General features: G+C 38.3%; 1 protein-coding gene across 1 annotated transcript in view; it reads left to right on the plus strand.

Annotated features, from left to right (window-relative positions):
* clstn2a (calsyntenin 2a) overlaps positions 1–23,255 on the plus strand; it is a 245,459-nt gene that overhangs the window by 96,629 nt on the left and 125,575 nt on the right. Inside the window, exon 2 of the mRNA XM_074688978.1 lies at positions 23,102–23,224. Within this exon, the coding sequence (XP_074545079.1) occupies positions 23,102–23,224 (123 nt within the window). The remainder of the gene's footprint in view (positions 1–23,101; positions 23,225–23,255) is intronic.

Consider the following 23,255-nt stretch of genomic DNA (forward strand, 5'->3'; position numbering starts at 1 on the left):
GTTGATTGATGTTAATGCTAACTGTGTCTTCTGCATATTTATAGTTTTGGCAAGTTTAAACCTTTAAATTTTGTTAATTGGATAAAGTGGTATTATTTGCATTGAAACCAATAAAACAATCTGATTACAGGTAATAAATTATTGGACCAACCTATTCTCAAACCAGAGACACAAGTCTCTTCCACCCACATATTGAGTCTGTGACGAGAACAAAACTTGTCTCTAACAGCAGACGCCATCAAAGTCCTCATAGAATATAGATTGTTGTTTAAGGCAGTCGGATAATGGAAAAAATAGCTTGAATATAGTAGAAACAGCACCTCTATGACCTGGGACAGCATACACCCTTGTGATAAAGTTAGTAATTTGGTTAAGTGCACAGTCAGCAGTTCGTAGCAAATATCCATATTTACACAGGAGGTTTATTGTTTAATGTTTTTAATGCATTATGAGGACAGTATTTTTATTATCTGAGAGTATTTCACAGTGCATTTTATTGCTAGTCCTAAAAATAATACCTGTGTCCTCTTTTCCTCTTCAGGATGTATCTCCTTCACATAAAGACCCACACAAGCCTTTTGTCAGACGCCTCTTTGTCACAGTGTTGGGCTACCAGCTCTGTTGAGGACTCCATGGTGGAAGTAATTTCCTGCTCTCCTCTTGTCAGCGCACCATTGCAACAGATTTTGTGCTGTAATTGAATCAGATATCTTGCAGCTTAGGAGAGATATAGCAGACTTTTTGCTCTTTTCAGTCCATTATTTGGGCAAGTTTTGTTGACGTAACACATTGTGAAGATGAAACTGAACACAGTGGCAGGGAGGAAGCTGAGTGAGAGCAGCTGTTTGAAAGGGGAAAAAACAGTCCATGGTGCCTCTTCTTTTATCTATCTTTAATCTTCAATCTTTCTGGGATTGGGCCACAGTGCTACCTGCTTTTCAACCTGCTAATCCTCATCCTTCTTCGTACCCACAGTAAGAAGCCTCAGTATTATCACAGTTCCCAAACAAGTGTTTAGTTTTTATTCCTCTCGATGATGGCACCCGTAAGTCTTCCCAGCTCACTAGAACATTTGACATTACATGTAAACCTTTAATTTGAATCCAGGAATATTCCCGACAAATAGACAGGCTGACAGTTAACACCTGTCACCTGATGTCACAGCCAGGTAGGGAGAGACAGAGAGAGCAAAAAGAAAGACACGGGTAAGTGGGTTTAGATGGCAGATTTACCGCAGCAGACAGTGACAGATATAACTTCTGAGACAGGTGGTAAGAAAAGTTACAGAGTTAGACTCACAGCTGATGCATCGGAGATGTGAATCAGCAAAAAAAAAATCATAAGAAGTGCAGAAACCCAACAGATGTCTGCCAGAGTACAACTTTCAGGACCAGAGGAGATACAGTGATACGAGTATAAGCCAGTGTGCAGGAATGTCAGAAGACTGTGACTTAAGGTGTCAGAACGCCAGTGATGAATGGCAAAACACTCAAGTCGGGTACACACTACAGGATAATTGGGCAATTTTGTCCCGATCTCCCCCTTTCAAACAAAGCCAGCAAAGGCCTGATTGTCTCATGTCTGCAAATGACATTGTGTGTGATTCCCAGCATCCAGAGTTGCTGGGAAGGCCTCCGTTTGAGAGATAGTAGATAATGAACATGTTTTTAAATATATTTTTGGGGCTTTTTATGCATTTAATTTAGGGATGGGCGAGTACCGAGACCCGGCTTTTCCAAGGAATCGGTACTCGTGAAGGCTGCAGATACCAGCATCAGATACTCTAGGCAGGAAAATCTAAAGTCAAGCAAGTCCTCCTCGCCAGCAGTTGATGCTAATTACTGCGGTTTAACACCACGGCAAAAGTGTGCCAGGTCCTGATCAGACAACGTAAGTGAACCAGGGAGAGTTATCTGTTATAACTTTTATTTTGCACTTTAGGTTACTTTAAAAAATACTTAAACTCTAACAGTTGCTAGTTTTATTGTGCAATTTAAATATATATTTCTTTAATATTTATCAAAAAATTCTAAACTCACAGGGAGTTGTTTGTGTTTTATTTGAACTTAATGGCAAGAGGGAGCACTTATACTGGTATCAGTCAGTATGAAAGTGGTATCAAACATCCCTACTTTAATTAGATAGTAGAGAGGACAGTGGATGGTGCAGGAAACAGGCCACAAAGACCTAAACAAGCGGCAACCTCCGGTCTAAGATATGAGACAATGCAGAAGTGCTAAAATCTGCTGTTTCTCGAGTGTCCACTTGAGGCTGACTCTGGAAGTAGCGGAAGTCACATACACACCAAGCCCAAAAAAGATGTTTTCACAGCAGAAATTAACCTATTAACAGCCTGGTTCAAAAAACATCTCCTGTCTGAGTGGCTAATTTTACTACTGGCTCCCACTGTACAGGGGGGGGATTTTTTTCTAACTCGGCCGTTCAGGGGATATTAAGATTGCAAGCTCCCCCAATAAGAGGCATATCTGAGGGTCACATGACTGACAGGCGCCCTATGGCTGTACGGGAAGCCCTTGCCACTAGCAATATGGTCGCTATAGCCAATGTGCTTCATCTTCCGTTTCAGGAACAGACGGGTGACGTCAGTGAGACTACGTCCATGTCTCATACAGTCTATGAACTTAAACCATTAGGCTTTCTGCGCTCCGATACTGAACATGTTTAATATTTGCAACAAAAAATCCTGTAGTGTGTGGGGCGCTCTGAGAGCAGCCGAGCAGGTACAGTGTGGAATATCACGTGTACCAGAGCAAAGCCAATCAAACAACGCCTCAGCTGACTGACCAGAGAGGAAGTGAGAAATCTTTCTGTAATACTTGTGACAACTTTACTCACCTCCAACTTGCACTGAAATGCATGCAGCCGCATTCCTGCCGTCTCTATGACTTTTTCCTTTAACACTTTTTCCTTTTTCTTTTATTGCTTTTTTCAAAATTTTAGAGTCTGGAAGCAACCATCATTGCTTTTTCCCATTTATTCGTCATGTTTGTTCACACTGAAGTCACGTTTTGCTATGTGAGATTTAGAATATGGAGCGTAGAGAAGCTGATACTCTGCAGAAGAATCAGTTAGTGTGTGATTTGCTCTGGAGTGCAGACCACACACTGAGAGATCAGAAGAATGAAATCTTGTGCGATCTGTTTAATGTTATCATCAAGGTGTGGTCTCTAAATGTTTGAAGGTTTGAAGACTCCTGTAATGTGTGCCAGCCTTCAGCTAGGTAGTTAGCAGTTAGTGAGGAGCCAGCCTTTGATTATTCAGCTGTAATCAAATCTGGATCCAGGGAAAATGTCACTCATAGTATTTATGGATTTAAGATAGTAAGTTGAAATAATTTTCTGCCAAAGATGTTTATTTTTTCATAAAAGCAAATGGTCAGCAGTAACTGGAACCTGCTAATGTTTTGGACATCGGCTGACAGTAAGGTTTGATCTGGGATCTGGGTATCATGGCCAAGTGGGATCTGGATTTAGTCTGGATTTAGTTATTTGAATCAACCCTCATCCAGAGAGAGTGCTGCACAGTATAAATGGAAAAAAAGGAGCAAATAGAGGCATTTATTGAAAGGACTAACGCACATTTTTCTGGCTGTTTTAAGAATAAGGCTTTATTATTCTCTTTACAATTCATTGTGCTGCTTTAAAATGTCATTTCAAATACTTTATTGTTTCGATTATCAATGTCATCCTTGTATTGTTTTACTTAAGAGAAGAAAACGGTTACCCTGTTTGACAGACATCAGAGGAAATTTGATCAATTTAGCAGTCTGTCCTCCGAGTAAAGATGTGAGATATCAGAAAGCCATCTGATTAGCCTCAACAGAAAGTTGACATTGGATTTGTTTACACAAGAAATGATTTAAAAACTCAGCCGCCTTGTTTATTTTTTATTTTCTGTTGGTTTTTCTGTCCTTGCAGAAGTGACATGGTTATAGAGAATAAAAAAAGCCTATTAAAGCACAATTCTCCCTCTCAAGGAAGTGTCCACATGGATTGAAGAATTCGTAAAGTATAATCATGATTTGCTAGTTTCAGGTCAAATAAGAGCAGTCTCAGGGAGCAGGCAATGATTTTTTTTTACTTTTCAGGTATTCTTCAGTTACACTGGAGAACACTTTTAAAAGGAAATGCTGTTGAGTTAGATTTTTATGCTGATTAAAACTAAAATTGGCATGCTGATTCCAAAATTACAGTCTTTTTTTTTCTAGCAGGTTAAGTTTTTTTTCTCCACAGCTTTTCCTCCAGATCAGCAAAACTCCACTGATTAGCTGTAGTGAGACTTTCCAGCTGATTATGACTGGACTCATCTACAGCTACATGGCAACTTGTTTATTTAGTCGCATTTGAGTTAGTGTGGTGAGAAGTGTGTGCAGCTCCGAAGAGCTCAGTACTAACAATATGTGCAAACAGAAAGCTAGCGTAGCAGGGGTTAAGAGGATTGTGCTGCTTTTCTCTTAACCTTGTAACAATGGGCATACCGTTGTAAATTCTATTTTGTTTGATGCTGTTTTTAGTTTTCAAAGCTTGTAACACACGAGTATGGATATATTCCTCAACACACATTTTTCTGTCCAGTTGGGCCTCTCAACCACATGAACATGACGATTGCACCCACATAAACATAGATTTTTGAAAATGAATAAAAAAGCGAAGAAATAAAAAAATGTCCGGTTGAATGAATTCATGTAGCGGTGTTAAACGCAGCTGTTGTTGACGTGATGACGTCAAGCGCCTAGCAACAAGTCACTGAAGCAACGGTTGCCAACAACAAGAACGATGGCCGACATATACAGCGCTATTTCTGTGCTCTCATCACTTTTGCCCTCATTACAGCTCTACAGATGAATATAATGTTGTTGATAATGATGTTGTTGTTGATGTTCGTGAAGTAACAAGTCCACTTCATCGTCCGTCCACACAAATGACTCAATTTTATTATTATTATTTTTTTCGCCATCTCCTGACTCCGTTGACTGCTTTTTCTTCCTGTTTTTGACTGCGCATGCTCATAACGTTCTTCTTCTATGGTTTTCACATTCTGCTAACCTGCCACTTGTCAGTCAGGCATGGCATTGCAGGCTTCATAGGCGATCGTTTTCAGTTTTGCCTCTTCGTGTTGGACAGAGATATTTCTGTGGTGTGGATAGAGATTTTTTTTTAAACAAGGAAGAATTATCTGTTCATAAAAATATCCATATACTTGTGGTCCAGGCCTTGGTGTTTTATTTACATAGGAATATATTTCCTTTGTTCCAGGCATGTCTGCTCCTGTAGCTCCTCCAGTAGCCATATCCTTTATGAAAACATAATAGTGTTAAATGAGCATCGTAGTCATGCCCATGTCTTTCATACTTCATTGTATTTCAACATTTGAAGAATTTTATAAAACAAGCTCATATCTGTTAAGTAAAGTAGTTTTCGTATTTCTTAAGAAAACGCGAATCCTATAGTTCAAAAACTTGATGTAATAGAGAAAAACTGGGATCAGTTTTGGATTACACACCAAAAAATTAGTTATTAACAGCTGCCAGACCTAACTCAACAAAAATTGTGTTTCCCGTTGTAATCTTTAAAATGAATGCTCACTGCTGACATAAAAAAGTAATGGAAAAACAGTGAAACAAAAAGGGAAGCTGATAACTGATAAAGCAGAAAGACAAAAACATTATCAGAAGATGCAGATGTGCGTACATGCGTTTTAAAGTGATTTTCAAGGACAATGTAGACTGCACTTAGCAGGCTTAAATCCTGCTGACATTTCACATTTTACAGTTCTTGAGTTATCATGTGATAAAGTGGCGTGTCCAATTTGTACAGTTGTCACTTATGTCTTCCTTGTTGAAGGATTTAATTAGCCTGCAGCATAAAAATCCATCCAAAATGTCAACATTTATTTTCAGTCTCTCCAGTTTTTAAGCCTACTTTGCTCTGACGAAGTAAAAAGTGTCACTGAAAATACGTGATGCCAAACTGGTCGCAAACAGATGGAGGAATCAGTCACTCCAGCCAGACAGGGCGTGGAATTCTCATTTAAAGTTTTTTTGACGTGTTGCAGATTGTTTTGAAGTGAGCTTAAATGAGTACAGTCGGTACAAGCTTCATGATGGCTGATCATCGCATGAGGTCCAAGTCGGCAGAGTGGAACTGTTTCTTATTCAATCCAGTCAGTCACAGTGACATCCATTTCTCCTCTCCCCTGCTGCCGGCTTCCTTCTGTTAATGGAGATATCTCCTCCTCCCTCCCATCCTCTCCTCTTCTCTCTTTGTTGTCCTTTTTGCTCCACTCCGCTTTCACTTTCGCTCCTCTCAAGCCTGTCTGTTGTGCCTCTTCATTGGCCCAATGGGTGAAACTAATTGACAGCAAACCATCTCTCAGTGCACTTTGAATTGCTTTTTTCACCACAGGAAAATAACTAATCACAGTCATTTTTGGTTATCTAAGACATACTCCCACCTTTTTTCATTGTATGGGAGATCAATGAATGACTCATAACAGAAGAGGCGTTCAAAGAAGAAAAACAAATGAGCCTTGTTATCGATTGAGATTCTGGAGGGCAGGAAAGCTTCTTTAGCAAGGCTCAACATTTATACTGAATGCCAAGCCCTCTAACTGCAAACAATTGACATTTTGAGACTCCCAAGGTGTCGTTTAGCTCTGGAATCAGGAAATGCCACAGCTGAGGAGAAAAACATAATCAGGAAGTTGAACAATTCGGGATGTTAGTGTCTGAGTGTAATGGCACCTATTATTTCTCTGCAAGTCACTGCTAATGAAAAGAATGTTTCTGATCAATCAGACGAAGGAGCCGACTGGTAAACAACATGAAATCTTGTAAAATTATTGTAGACAGATGCAGTGTTTACATAAGCTGGATGTTATCTAATGTGAATGTGGTAACAAGAAACAGAGTCTGCATATAAATCGGGAAACCAGACGTGTGGTCTTTGGGGCATTCTTGTTTTTAGTTCTGAATACTGCAATCAATGGTGTTGTTGCAGGCTTTAGTTGTGCAAGAAAACTATATTTGGAACTCAAGAGGCAGACAAGCAAGGATGTAATGGAGCTTAATGAAAGGAGGTAATTCAACGCCAGACCCCATCAGCTATCATCTAATGAAGACTCAGCTCCTCAGACACATGTCTTCTATATTTGATTTGGCTAATAAATTGGTTACTTCAGACATTTATGGCACATTTTTGCAGGATTCTGACAGTGCCACAGCCGTTTCAGAACAACCAGTGTTCCAAAGTTTGGTGTGACCATGCTAACCGACGACCTTCAACCAAAGGTGTTGGTGATTTTGGTGTATACAACTATTAAACATGGAAAGATTCCTTGGGATAGTAGCTTTGGGTTTTTTTTTTTAACTCACCTGATAGTCATCAATTAATAGCGTCACACCTAACACTGAAAAACCAGATGTGTAAAGTTATATATGTATATATATATATATATGTATATATATATATATATATATATATATATATATATATATATATATATATATATATATATATATATATATATATATATATATATATGTATATATATATATATATATATATATATATATATATGTATATATATATATATATATATATATATATATATATATATATATATATATATATATATATATATATATATATATATATATATACAATACTGATAATAATTCATATTTTAGGTGAATTGGAAGTACAATATGTCTTCCACACCTCCACTTAGGTAGATGGCGAGGAAGAGCTACTCCACTGTATGTTGCCCATAATTTGTATAATAATTACTGTCTCAAAGTATATTCAAATCACTTTCTTCCTAAACTTGTTGATGTGGTTTTGATGCAGTAAACATCAATGTTTTCTTTGGATTCCTGGGTCAGTTAGTTTAAAATCATTTAAAGTTTAATTTTTACCGTGTAGCAGTCTGATAAAATAATAATCATAGTCATGCTTTGCACAATATTAGATTTTTTATGAGTAACATTGGTTACACCAAGTAACATTAATCAGTTTCACCAATTGACCACATCTTCACCCAATCATTTTTTTTGCAACATTAGTTTAATGTCTCAGCAGTTTAAGAGACAAACTTGACGCACTTTATGTTTTCAAGTTGAGTGTATGTATGAAACACTGCATCAGACTTCTTTATTTTGGACAAAATAAAATAGAAAATCTGTTTTCAGTCAAATAGTTAACTGTGTAGAAAATCTCAATATATGACAATATTGTGATATCATGATACTATTGTATTGTGACCCAAGTATTGTGTTGTGTATAGGTTTTTGCCAATACTCAGCCCTATGAAACACCAGCCACAATTATGGCTGTGTGATCCTGAATGAACTTGCTTTGTCCATTCTCAGTTTAACAAGTTTGAATGCAGGTAAAGTTATCTGCTTACCCAGTATTCACTGTTTAGTCAACCCACTTGTAGTGAGTTGAGGTTAGGACCAAACAGGGGACTTAAGATTTAGTAGGATTTAGAAGCAAATAATATATAAGCTGCTTTGTATTATCAAACAATTAATTAGGCTAATTAGCAGACCAAAAATACAACATCATCACTACCCTGATGTTTGGTGCAGTCCTTTGTCTAGTTAATGGTGTCTACCATCCACTCACAGATTTCACAGGAAGCTGGGGGTGGTTTACCATGTGTCACAGTGAATTTTCTTTGGTTAAGATTGTGTTATCTGGTGGCTAACCCCTTCACATAGCTGAGCAAACTCTGCATTATTTTCCACTCCAAAAATACAAAAGCAGTCCTAACTGCTTTCAAACAGTAAAGAGGTGCATTGGCCCACCCTTGTTTGCAACTTTTTTGCAAGTATAAATCCTGTATGTCCTGTGAAGTACATAACACGGCGTGGGCTGCCATCTCCTCTGTTTCAGATCAGTTTAGAGTTGTTGTCATTTCAACTCTACCCACTCACCCTCCATATTCTCCATAGGATTCTGCTTACTCATCACATCCACCAGAATTAGAAGCCTGCTGTGTTTCATCTCACACTCACAAGGAGATACAGCACAACCACACACTATTTACTTCCTGAGGTGGAACCCTTATTCTCTCTGTGATTATACGTTTCTCCCTCTCGTCTCTCAGCTCTCAGCTCAACGTGAGGATTTTTATTTGTTCTCAGTGGATTTCGTCCGCGGTTGTCTAATCTTAAAACACTTAGACACTAGCACAGTCTGTGCTCAGAGATATCTACATAACTTAATATATATTTTTTTTTATCTCTGTGCCTGTGGATTGCTATGTGCATTATATATGATGGCAGTTGATCACAGTGTTTTACTTCCACTCTGCCATCAGAGCTACACAGGGAACAGAAGAGAGGGATTTGTGCGTCACAGAGCAACTGTGGCACATGTGTATCTCAAACATTGTTCATGTAGGAGAGTGACCTTCACAAAGTCTTGATGAGATTGTGGGCAAAGCCAAATCAATTGAAAAATCTCTAAATTAATTGCCTCCACGGCTGAGGGACGGCTTTATAACCCGTTGCTGTTGGAGATCAGAGTTTATGGCCTAGTTAATAAGTAGTTAAGGAAAACACAGCATCTAAAAGAACAACAATAAGTGCTGCCTGCAAATCTAACTGTACAAGGAGGAGTCCTGGGAGAGACTGAGTGGGAAGAATCAGTGGCAACCTTGATCCATTTAAAGTACAGGACTAATACACTACAGTCAATATGCCTGATTACTTTGTTATAGCTAACGACTTTTTCCCCTTCAGCAGCGGAGCTGTTAAAGCCAGAGTGGATGCTCATATGATTTTGTTCCCTTAATCTCAGTGGTGTTGGAGTTTCTAACTCACATTGCTGCTGTAGTTGTTTACCTTCATAACCATTTGCTGTAAATTGCACTTTAGTTGAATAGTTACGGTATAAATCATGTTTGTTTTTGTGTTTAACAGACTAATGGTTGTCCTTCAAGATAGAAAAACTCTGTTCTCACAAAATAAAACAATAGAAAAGCACATGGTAGTGTCAGGAGAATGTTTGAAAATAGAATTTGTCCAAAGAGAGCCTGTGTAAAGTTGTTTGGTGAAGTAAGTGGCACCTTGTTAAGCTAACTTGCGAGGAACTTTAACACCAATCTCAGGAGGCTGAACAGCAGATATGACTGATACAAATGTTGCATTCAAATGCTTTGTAGATGTTTTTGATCCCCTTTTTTATCTTTTGAGTGTTTTTAATCATTAAGCTGTTTTGATAAAACAACAAAGAGTAAACACAGATATTGTAACTAATCTACACTGTAAACCCGGATAAGTTGAGTTTACTTGAAAAATACTTGTAAACCGGTTACCTTAAAAAAAACTAAGAAATGAAATAAGTTAATTCGACTCAACATCTTACGTAGTTATGATTATTATAGAAAATCATCTTACTGAATGTCTTTAATCAAATAAACCTAATGCTTATTTGTTACAAATTAAAATATTAAGTAATGTTAAAAAAATGTTGCATATCACTGTAAAACATAATAAGTTGACCTTACTCAAAACTGAAAGATGTGATATCAATAAATTTGCCTCATGAATTACGTAAATGAAATAATAAAAACTGAAGCAGATCTGAAAAACTAAATTAAATAACATTTTAAAGAACAGCTGGGTCACAAATCCACAGCGTTCCCTCCTCACTCATGGTTACAAATCAGCTCAGTTTTTATGACTAGGGCTGCACGGTGGCGCAACGGTTAGCGCTGCAGCCTCACAGCAAGAAGGTCTCTGGTTTGAATCCCAACTTGGCTGGTGGGCCTTTCAGTGTGGAGTTCGCATGTCCTCCCCATGCATGCGTGGGTTCTCTCCGGGTGCTCCGGCTTCCTCCCACAGTCCAAAAACATGCTTGCAGATTATTTGAACACTCTAAATTGTCCGTAGGTGTGAGCGTGTGCGTGAATGGTTGTCTGTCTCTGTGTCAGCCCTGTGATTGGCTGGCGACCAGTCCAGGGTGTACCCCGCCTCTCGCCCAATAACAGCTGGGATAAGCTCTGGCCACCCGTGACCCTGAACAGGATAAGCGGTTTAGACAATGGATGGATGACTTTCTAACTTTGGTAAACGTGAGTGAGGAGGGAAGGCAGTAGATATGAGACCCTGCTGTACATTAAAATATTGTTCTTCTGGGGGCACAGGTTGTCTGACCCACACGGCACTGACTGGTGCTCTGTGCTCCATGGCATGGGGTCTGTACCTACTGACTTTTGCAGTGTGCGCCTAATGGTTAATGTATTTATAAATGAAATGTTTGACTGGACTATCATGCTATTTTTTCCAATTTTAAAATTAGGTGTAAAAAAGGCATATTTATTTATTTTTGACACAGTCAGTCCACACCACATAGAACATGGACAGCTGATCAATGCCACAAGGAGCACAGACAGCTGGTCCATGCTGTGACGCATAGACAAACAGCCTGTGTCATGTGAAGCACAGAGAACCTGTGCCATTGCTACAGGTTTAGAGGTACAGCAGGGTCTCATATCAACTGCGTCCCCTCCTCACTCATGGTTACAAAACACAGTCACAAACTAATGATTTTAAGTTGTGCTTTCTTAAACTGCAACAAAAATTAAATCTACTCAGAAATCATCATTTTCAACTCTGAAAACTCAGACATTTGAGTAAACTGAACTTACTAACAAATTTTAAGTTTTCAAAGCTTAATCCAATGGAGTAATTTAAAATAATTTTTCCTCCCTGAAGGTCTGCATGTCATATATTTGGCTGTCTGTGGGGCTTATCAGGGAAAGTGGGTAGCATATATGACTCAGATGCTATCTGGGGTAGGGGAGCACCAATCTGATCAAAGTATTTTGGAGTGGTCTGATTCAGACTCAAAAAGTTAGTTGGATATCAGAAATAAAGGGCAAAGTCATACTCTTCTGTATGCATGTACTGCCTCTGGGCTGGTGTGTTTTTAGCAAGGCAGAGCTACTAAAATAACTTCAATGCTTGAGCAATATTGTTAAATTAGTAGTGTATTGACCCAAATATCAGAAGAGGTTTTTTTTTTACATTGAAAATGATGTGGAAAAGGGGAGGTTGTCTTATAACGGGGGTCTAAGCATTGACACACGCTGATAGTTGTCGAGGGTGTGATCATCTTTCAATAACAGCGCAGACGCAGTGACAGGTGCTGAGAAAAGGAGAGGCATGATGATTGTCCAGAGCAAAACGGACCAAAAGTTGGGCGATTAACAGAGACTAGCAGAGACGTTTAACTGTGAGGCAGCCAAAAAACACTGAGTTACAGAGTGCAATGCCCGAAGGTCACGCGTCCAAAACGACGGTATGAAAAATGTGAACTGTAAAAGAAAAGCTTTCTGTGATCCTCAAAGTGGCTGTTTCCAAGAGACAGACTGGAAGGTGTATAAGTTTATTGAGAAACGTAACAAAGGCATGCCCATTACCAGAGCTGTGATTAGAATGGCAATTAAAAACAGATCTTAGTGATTGTATTTAAAGACAAAAATGTAAGTAGTCTCTGATAATTATTTCAATGATTTTCTCTGTATTTCAGTAAAAAAAAAAATTCTTTAAACAAAGTACATTTTTATTAGTCTTTTTCTGAAGATTGGTCTTGAAAATAGGGAGGTCGTCTCATAATCGGGGTTATCTTATTATTTGAATCAGTACAGTACTGGCATTGGGTCTGATCAGTATTTGTATTGGCAGATACTAAAGCCCAGGTCTTGTATTGGTGTTGGGACATAAAAAGTTGGATCATCGATGCATCTCTAATCTGGGGGTTAGGGAGGGCTTAGAGCCTGAATTTTTTTCTGCTGCATTGCCGGAGGTAGAAGCTGTAGTTTGGACGATGTGTGTCTATAAGAAAATGGAGAAATAACAGCGTGAATGTTGTGCTTTGTGAGTGCTGGTAGACATCCTTGGTTGGTTCATGTGCTTTTTCTCTTTCAGAAACAGTCATTAACAGAATCTCAAACCACCTGCATGATATGTGTTGATGAGATATACCTTCCTCTCAGGAAGTAGAGAGAGTTTAAAGCTTTATATGATGGTATTTTCAGACACACTAATGACTTCCACTGGTCTTATCTACCACTGTGCATCTATAACTTAAAGGCATCCTTTTAGCTCTGTTCTTAATTGGCTGCCAATTGATGGAAGAAGTGTTATCCAATGAGATTCACTCTTTGCCTCTAAAGCAATTATCACTTTCTAACTGTGCTAAATGACTCAAAAACTGCAATTACTGTAAGGCAAGCAGCATCATAAACACTTTTTCAACGAGGACACATCACTAGAGGAGACGTGATTCCTTTTAACAGCCTGATTAGAGAAAACAGAGGATAAAAGATACTGTGTGATGGTGTGATGCCTGTCACGATATCAGGGGAGACTTACAGAAGCCTTTTATGAGTGGGGAAATTGAAAATATTATGAGTCATCTCTTTTAATGCGCTGAATTTTCTTGTAAATTCAGACCCCGGCCTGTGAACATTTATTGAATAAAAGTCAGTAACACTTACTTCTTGCTCCAATAATGAGGCTGGTAACAAAGAGAATAGAATACAGGAGTTATCTGTGTGCTGCGTGCTTAGACACCAATACAGTCATTGGAAATTGGATTGTAAAAAGAGCACAGCAAATGTGATTAATACAAAGAATAAAGCTTCTTTTTAAGGTTTAAAACCCTTTACTCTTAATATTTCATAAGAAAACAGCTTCATTTCTGAACTCTTTTCAGGTTTACTTCTCATTTTAATGCCAGACTCAATTCTGGCTGATCAAAACTCCCAAACGATCTATAGCAGCTGCTTGAATGTTTCTGTATTTGATTAATTACTTTAATCAACAGTTTAGCCATCATGGAAAACTGGTACGCAACTTATCTTTCAATTTCTCTACATTTTTGTGTGGCCTTTTATCAATGTTGGATTGTTTGAAAAAGATGGAAGATGCACAAAGCACAGCGAGTGTCAATGTCATACAAACATCACCTTTTCATTTCTTTCTATGTTTTGCTAATTAGTTGTATAGCCGTGTGTACCCCAAACCTGACTGGTTTCTTTTCCTGGGTCTTGTCTTGTTGAATACCTCTGCTTCAAATGGTTTTAATCTCAGGCAACATTTTCTAATCTCCACTAGAAAAAAGATACATGTCTCCAAATCTTATCCTTAATAATTATTTGTAAATGCCTGAGCGAGATCTTTGAACACATTAGTAAAGCAGACGCAGCTCGAATTAGTGCTATGACTTGGTGATGTGTGATCTCTGACTTGCAATGTTAACAGGATTCAAGCCAATGCACTATGGTAAGACCAATAGTATTTGAGATGAGTTGTGATTTTGAAACATTTAAATATTCAGTTGATAGTTAAAAAAGAGGCAGTAATTCATGTGACTGTTATCTCATCTTAAAAAGGTACGTTACCAGATGGTGGTTGTAGGGCATCGAAAAGCTGTTTGCTTCTTGTCATTAATGAATCTTCCAGAATAACACAGCATAGCACATTACTCAAGAAAACACAAGTGCCACTGTTAGATTCAGATTTGGAGAAAAACACAGACTTCTGTGAAGCCAAAGAGTTTAAGAGGAACTTCTTAAAAAAAAAAAAAAAAAGAGGCTCATCACAAACTTTGCTTGGTAGAAAAAGAATATATAAGTAGACAATACCTGTTTTATAACTAACAACTTTGCACATTCTTAGAATGAGCTCTTGTGTCTACAGGGGAAACTATTAGATTCATTGGTGATTGGTTATCAATAGCTTTTTTTTATTTTCATGAAATGCCGACGCTCTAACTCCATACCTCTTTCCCTCTTTTTTTCCCCTCTCTTTTCTCTCATTTCTGCCTTAAGGCTAACAATCTGAAAGGATTCTCTGTGTTGATATTTAGAAATGATAAGGATCAGTCATCTACTATATGTACAATAAAATATAAATAAACAAAACATTTTTCCTGGGACAAATCCCAATCCTTTTTTCTACAACATAATCGCCCATTGTATGGGGGGGCAGCCCACCCCCACATCAGAGGCACTCAACCCCCTGGAAGTCGAGTTAATGTTTTTTCCTTACAGCGCCAGATCACAGCAGAGTCAACTTAGGGCGTATTCAGACCTGGACTGTTTGGTCCACTTTGAACGGACCAGGGTTCGTTTCCCACGCTGGGGCGGACTTGTCATGCAGGTGTGAATAGACACAAACGAACCCTGGTGGGGACTGAATACAAACCAAGGTCCGTCCGAACTAACTACAGGATACATGCGCCTTTTGGGCCTATAAAGCCACCGTAACCTGACCGTCTTTGTTTCATACCTGATCCTCCATCTTCTGTTTAGCCACGCTGTTGCTAGCTGTTGTCGACAATGTCCCTGTTTTTTTGTCCCTTCTTTTGCTAGTTGGTTATCATCGAAACATCCTTAAAACTTTAAAGAGACCACATGTGGTTCATCTCTGCCCGATGGAATACAAGCCAAGAAATGTGTTTTCATGTGTTTTTCATTTGTCAACATCTTCAGTTTGCTTCCACTTGTTTTTAATCATTCCTCCACCTTGCTTTGTTTTTCTGTCTGACCCCTCTTCACCCTCCATCCTTTTAGAGTCTTTTGCAATGTTTCCTCACTTTCTCTAAATTTCTGTCTGTGTTATCTGGGTGATCTGCAGGTCCATTGTATCACAAGGTGTGTCAACAGCTCGCTCATTGCTTTGCTATATCTTTACCATAAAAATATGTTTGCAAAAATGTGTATGCCCTCATTTTTTTTGCTGTTCATGATTATTACTATAACCATTTAGAACAGGACAGTGTAAGGTTATCATATCTCGGCACATGCTCAGTCTGCTCCCTTTACCTCTTAATGACTCTTTAGTTTTGCAATTGCTTCATTATAAGACTTCAACCTTGATGCAGTCCTTGCTTTCACTTATCTTCCCTATTTTTCCACTCTTCATCCTACGTTCCTGATCCTATCCTTTCATACTCCTCGCCAATATTTTTTGTTTATGTATTCATTTACTCTGTGTTATAGTAAAAATTTCTGTATAGATTGCCAGGTACCTCATGTTATTTGCATGATTTTTCTGCTGTACCCTGTTCCAGGTTTATCTCGGCAAATTACCAAATACATTTGGCAATCATGGCCTGGGGAAGTAAACCATCCCATCCTAATGAGGCAGTTTGCTAATTTGGATGCTCATACAAGTCACAGCCGACAGTTTTTCAGTATGAGGTTGAATCTGAAGGAGGTATGTCAGCTTGGCAAGACAGATTTCAGAATAATCAACATCTCTCCCAGTCACTTTAATGTGACGCTTCATTTTCTGTCGCTTCTTATTTTACCTATTTCTCACACTTCCTTTGATCACCTGATTAAAAACTCCATATTTTTTTCTTCTTCCTCCTTCTCACACATCTTGTCATGTTTTCCCCCCAGGGATGTTGTTATCCTTGTCCAGGTATGCTTCACTCCATTGGATGGAGGGATTACTTTCTCCCCTCTTTAACGTCACTGTTGTGGAAAAAAATCCAGGAAAGAAATTGATTTGACATGACTTATATTGGTAAATTCGTAATAAAGTGCTGCAGTGGCTCAGATAATATGAGCTGGGGTCCAAATTAAATATAGATTATCAAGCGGCAGTGTCCCTTCAGTAATATGTTTTCATGAGCCTCAGTCCCTGGTGGAGACACAAACAGATATCTAGAATCTAATACCAGGATGGACAAGTTGTCAGTCCCCAAGCCGTAATATTATTTACAGGAAGCACTATCTTGTTCCTGGATCCTTTATTTCATATTACTGTCATATCAGATCTTATCCAGAGCTGTATTTGCTCCACGTTCCTTCTACTAAGTGAATTACTTCTCCCTAATGTGCACTCTGATGCTCTGATGCTGTAATAATGGCTGCAGATGCTCCTAAGGAAGTGGCCTAAGGCGCCATGCATATTACACTTGATGGCACTAATAAACTTATTAAATGAAGACGTGAACTGTACTGATGTTTTTAATAACCACACCAGCATGATGGCTCTGAATTGAAGAGTCTGTCCATCAGTTGTTCAGAACATAAGATCATCTCTTAGATAACATCTCCAGAGACTTTCATGGTCCCCAGAAGATAAATCATTTATCCAAAGGAAGCAGTAGCTGCATTGTGCCAGTTCCATGTAAAACTGAGAACTCCAGAAACTTTAAAAACCTTGTTAATCTACTTCCTATTGCTGTAACCCTTCAGTGCACAAAGTCTGCAAAAATATCTCGTGATATACTTTTTGATTTTGTCCAAATTTTAGCATGCTGGGCCTGTATGCACATCCAGTCTTAATGCGATCACAAGTCATAACGTACCGTTTTGGGATGGCCCATTATAGCCCTCTGCATAGACAGCGAGCTGTGATTGTGTCACTGAGAAAAAAGAACAAAACCTTTTTTTTTCTGGGAAAGAATTGAGCATTTTATAAGAAAACAAACACAGATTAATCAAACACTGTTATCAGATAGTCATTTGTCAAAGATTAGATCAAGGTTAAAGGGAAAGTTTGGCAAAATATTTTTAAAAAGGGTTAATGCATATTTTTGTTTCGAGAGCCAGTAGAGGATCTCCAAGATAATATGATGTACATATGCACAACATCCACCATCCTTCAAAACAGCCAACAAGAGTGTCAATCCTACTAATAGCATCTGTTATGGTGGGTCTACTGCCATTAAATTTACTGCTGTGTTGGGGGGTTAACCTGGCTCATGCATACCACCAATTGATTTTTTACCATTTTAGTCCCATTTTATCACTAACTGCTCAATGTATAAACGGGGCCTATATGTGAGCATGGTGGCATTATTTAATCAAAGCAGTTTTTTCAACATTCACATCAAGATGTTTTTATTGTTTTCGGGGAAGGGTATCACAACCCAGTTCCTGTTAAGAATCAGTAAGAAATGGTTCAATCCATTGACATTATTGGCTTTTATGCTTATATTCCCTTGTCAATTCTTCACAATTCGCTGGAGCTGCCAGACTTTATGTCAACTATTCTGCTACGGTTATCCTAGCTTAGAATTTAGATAACAGTTTCCCTGATTTAGGATTTTACTTAAGAACAGAAAGCAAAGAAATGTAGATAACTCTCTCACAAGAGATTCCTGTTCAATACTTTAAACATGTTACATCTCCTAATATACTCCTAATGAGATATAGAAAATATAGCTCTAGCTCGACGCTAACATATATAGGAAATTGCATTGATATGCTAGAGGTTAGCATACATGGGTATGACTTTGTTTTTACAAGAGAATTTCAATTTTGATCAAAGAAACATATCAAAATTACTCTTTGTAAACAATATTACAAACTCTAAATGTAAAAGTAATAAAAAAATGTTTTCCAGTTAGGAAGATGGGGCTCATGGCTGACTTCAGCATGACTACAGCAAGCTCAATGTTCTGAACAACTCAAACAATTGCTTTAACCTCTTTGAGACACCAGATGGCCTATTTCAGTGAATAACATATAACAAAACAGTGCATCAGCATCCCATAACGCATGATTTTTACTTATTTTTATTTATGTACATCCAGAGGTATCGAGATCCAGTGACTTACTGAATGCTGCAGTAATGCATTAGTAATGCTAGCTTACCAATTTCATATTTATTTATTTATAAACTCAATAAAATGTTGCCGACACAGAAAACCTGTAAAGCCTACTTATTGTAGAAATTTTACAGGAGGAATTGATGAGAGGGATCCATAAAGAATTGGACCACTATGCACAATCAGTAAGAGCATTGGTATCAATAAAATCTTATCAATACACATCCCTAATGGATTTATAGTTCAGACTTTGTCCAGATCACGACTTTAGGCTACATCTTTTCTCATCAAATGCAAACATTCCTCAAATTGTTTTCATTTCAGCTCAGTCCAAGTACGTCAAGGATGAACTCCTTAAAGGCATCACTAATAGCTGTACAGTACTACGCGTCATGAAAGCCATTTTGGAAATAGCCCATTTCCATGGTCTGATGTGTGCTCTCTCCACAAAACAACTCTTACATTGCACTTCCTCTTAAGAGTCACAGCTCTGCTGCTTCCACCACCCAATTTGTTTAGGATAAATGTTAGACCTTGAGCCAGAAATTGAACCTGCCATCCATGAGTAAACTGCTCTGGCTGTGGGCTGCTGTTAGACTTAGTGAAGACATCTTTTAAATGTAAATGACTTGCTGTGTGAGCATGATGGATTAATATGTATTTACATTTGCGAGTTCAAGCTCGTAGAAATGAAGACTCACTTTTAAGATGCCCACATTAACAGTCTGTTTTATGGTCACATTAGTGCCTCAGTCTAACACGGTTCTGGTTTTGAAGAGTCTCTTTGTAAGATTGATTCAGTTCATTTCCCTTTGCTTTTGGGAGGATTTTTTAACACAGAGGAGTAAATCCAGAGACTGCAAGTACTCTATATGGCTGCAGCTGCACCTACAATACACATTAAAACCATGAGCACTGGTGTACCTTAATGCACTGATTTTCCACCATGACAAGTCATATATTTGAGGTGTTAAATGCTTTTACACTTCTTGAAAACAGACCTTTTCTCTCGACTTCCAGCTGAGCAGAATCCCGCTGTCTGCTGCAGTGCTTTCTATCCCCTGCAAGCATGAGATGAGACTGCAAGTATGAATAATGTCTTCCCTTGTGGCTCTCTTTGGCTCCCTATAATCCACTCTCTACTTCGGTCCCAGCGGGGCCAGAGTCCCATGCAGGAGGATCACAAGTCATCAGTCTATGCCTGTGACTTGAAGGAAAGAAAGAAAAAAGTGAATAAGAAGTGATATGCCTGCATGATCTGTATTTTGTTTATTAGATTTCACTTCATCAGTGTTTCATGCCTTTAAAACTACCCTAAACACATGCACAGTCACTTTAAAAGGAAATATGAGAAACCAGTTTTCACTCCTAAAATAATTGCCAAGTTGTTTTCTTTAATTTGAGTTCTCTTTGCAAAGGCCTACATGTGCTTTCCTGTTTTTTTCTTTGACCCTCTTCTCTAAACTCAGCATGGCAACACGCAGGGTGAGAAAATAGGATAGTGGGACAAAAGTTCTGACATTTGTCAACAGTTGAAGCGCTGTGTGAAGGTTTTAGGAACAGTTTGATGCATTTTAAATCGCTGCCAGCTGGACGTGTCTTCTGCTCATTGGCATGAGACAAAGCTTTCCTCTTCACTGGATTGAAAGGTCAAGTTGACATCCCAGCTCCTTGCAAAGAGTGACACTGCTGCACCAGGGAAATGAGCGTGTGTGTGTGAGAGACAGGGAGTGTGAGCGTGTGATTCTTTATGGCCTATATCTCCTTGTGGGGTCCTTCTGTGAGTCATGGGAGAGTGTTTAATTTACAGTGTTAGTAACCATGTGGTGCTGATCTGTGTTAATCTCCAGCTCATCCTGCTGAGCTTCAATCAGATTTGTGGTTAAATTCTCCATTTTGTAGAGCACTGGTCGACAGTAGTAAAGAAGAAACGAGAGTGAGCAGGAAAAAAAATCAAAGCAAGCCTTTTCTTCTTATTTTTTAGTAAACATCATCCATTAGAACTATCATGAGCCACATTCACTAAACAAGACCAGCAAATGTCTTTTTGAATATATGAAAAGATGTAAATAATTGATGACTGAACTGATTTAAAAAAAATTGTCAAGTGGGAAAGAATATTTTTCTTGTCAATTTATTTCAGCAACTCTCATGAAGATCTTGTTTTTTTCCCTGAGGATTGGATTGTTTTTGAATATTTTTTTGCTCATGTATTTTTTTTTTTAGTATCAGTGTCACATACATTTCAAGTATGCATTCACGACTCCTTTTAACTTTGATTCTGTGATTCTTTGTTTTATGCTTTACAGGTTACAGTTTCATTTAGCAGACGTTTTTGTCCATAGCAACGTACAACACAAGCAAGAATTTAGACAGAAGGAAAACCTAGTTCATGCGTCAAGTTATTCGGCTGCAGGTGCTGCCATTAAGTGCCAACAAACCACAATAAATTACTCCAACAGTATACTTCAAACTTCAACAAAATTCAGTAGTAGTGCTGAAAAATCACCAGAGCTGAGCCTTAGACCTACTGACTCATTCTACCCCTGAGGACAAAGAGGAGAAGGGCCAGATTAAGTGCACAAGTGTTCCCTGAACAGATGAGTTTTCAGACATCTCTTAAAAGTAGAAAGGGACTCTGCAGATCATAAAGAGTTAGGTAATTCGTTCCACCATTTGGGCACAACAGAGGAGAAGAGTCTGGCTAGAGATTTGGAGCCGCGCTGGGCTGGGAGCACCAGGCGTCTTTCAGAAGCAGAGCGTAGTGGGCGAGAATGAGTGTAGACCTGGAAGAGGGACCCCAGGTAGGCTGGAGCCATTCTTGTCAATGTTTTGTAAGCCAGAAGAAGAGCTTTACATGTCGTGTTAATACAAGTCTTAGCAGTTTTGGATTCAAAAAGTAAACAACAGGTCCAAAAAATAACACAGAAAAAGAGGTTCAAATACAAAATGGATGTTGATGGAATACATGCAAAAAATGTATGGAAAGCTAAAATCTAAAAAAAAAAAAAAAAAAGTAATATCATTAATAAAATTAAATAGAAATGTTTTTTTTAGAATGTTTTATTATTATTATTATTATTATTATTATTATTATTATTGTTATTATTATTAATATTATTATTGTTATTATTATATAACAAATTATATTGTATATTCCGGGACTCATAAAACATGTGAAGACGTGGTTTTAAAATGTCAGTTCATACGCTTTCTTCCTGCTGTGTAGCCATTGAAGGTGAGCCACATGATCAAATGAAAAAATCTTTGGCCAACACAAAATGACTCAAAACAAGGAGTTTGTAACCTTGGAGGGATAAAAGAAGAAAGAAAGAGGGAGCAGGTTAAATGGGTCTTTTCTTTTCTCTTTTTTTACAACCCACTTGTAAATTTAAAGGGACTGTGAGGACTTCATTCGTGATCATGGAAAAAGTTTGTTTTTTAGATACATGCCTGTTTATAATCCTCAACTTAAAATGAAATTTTCAGCACCAAAATAGGTTGTTTCTAAATACTGTTTCTCAGCTTCCCTGTCAGGTCACACAGAACCAGATTGATTTTACGGCACGCTGAAGTCTCTATGACAACACCACGTTGGCTTGACAAAGTTTAGTAGAGAAAAGAAAAGGTCTGTGTTATTCTCTGCTGAAAACGATTTCTTGGATTGATTTTGGAGAAATGGTGGACACTAGAGCCTAACTGTCAAAACTAAAACGGACAGAGAGCAGAGGAAAACTAAATAGGAGAGTTATGGAGCACAAGCTAAAGGCTAAAGCAGAGGCCAAAGGCTACAACAAGGGTTAAACTATTTGTGATAATGTTTAGTCCAACCCACAGTCAGCAGTTATTCTGCAGTGGTCTGTTCAAACTTGAAAGTCTATCAATAAAATGAAGAGTGAGGTTACGTTAGCTCTGCTTAGTAGATGACTGGCAGGACATAACCAGAATCCATTAATGTTACAGACACGTCCTAGAGCACCAGTTGCTCTAAATATAACCGCCTTCTACACTATAGTATGCACTCACAAAGTTTGCTTGTTGTCACATTTCAACCATAGTAGTACGGAACTGTTAATAAATACCTCACTTCTTTGCGTTGTGTCCTGTAAACGTTGTTTTCACCAAAGAAAAGTAGTGTTACAAAGAAGATCCAATCTTCCTTTATTTGCTTCAAAACAAACACACGCCTTGTTAAGAGTCATGTCTTCACGACAGTGCGCATGAGACTCCAGGCCAAAGATGTCGCTAATACCCTTCAAACAAATAACAGTCACAGTTCCAAACCTGGCTTCAGTAGACTTCTAATTTTCCTATGGTCATCTTTAAAAGCTCAGGAGAACCATCACAAGCTTTGGACATGATCACAAAAATGAAAATGTTTGTGTAACTCTCAGTCCCCTCGAGGAGGCTGGAGATTACAGTAATAGTGTAAAAATCCCAAAGGCAAGGGTCAAATTAATGTTTTTTTTTGTCTCTTTCTTTGTCTTCCTCAGTGAACAAGCACAAGCCATGGATTGAGGCGTCGTACCATGGTGTGATCACAGAAAACATGGACACGGTGCTGCTGGACCCTCCGCTTGTAGCTTTGGACAAGGACGCTCCGGTTCCCTATGCTGGTAGGAAAAATAAACCCTCACACACTCTCAC

Source organism: Halichoeres trimaculatus, unplaced genomic scaffold, assembly GCF_033239565.1.
Source record: "Halichoeres trimaculatus isolate MK-OKI-2021-1 unplaced genomic scaffold, fHalTri1.1 fHalTri1_scaffold_15, whole genome shotgun sequence".
In the NCBI taxonomy this organism is placed as follows: Eukaryota; Metazoa; Chordata; class Actinopteri; order Labriformes; family Labridae; genus Halichoeres; species Halichoeres trimaculatus.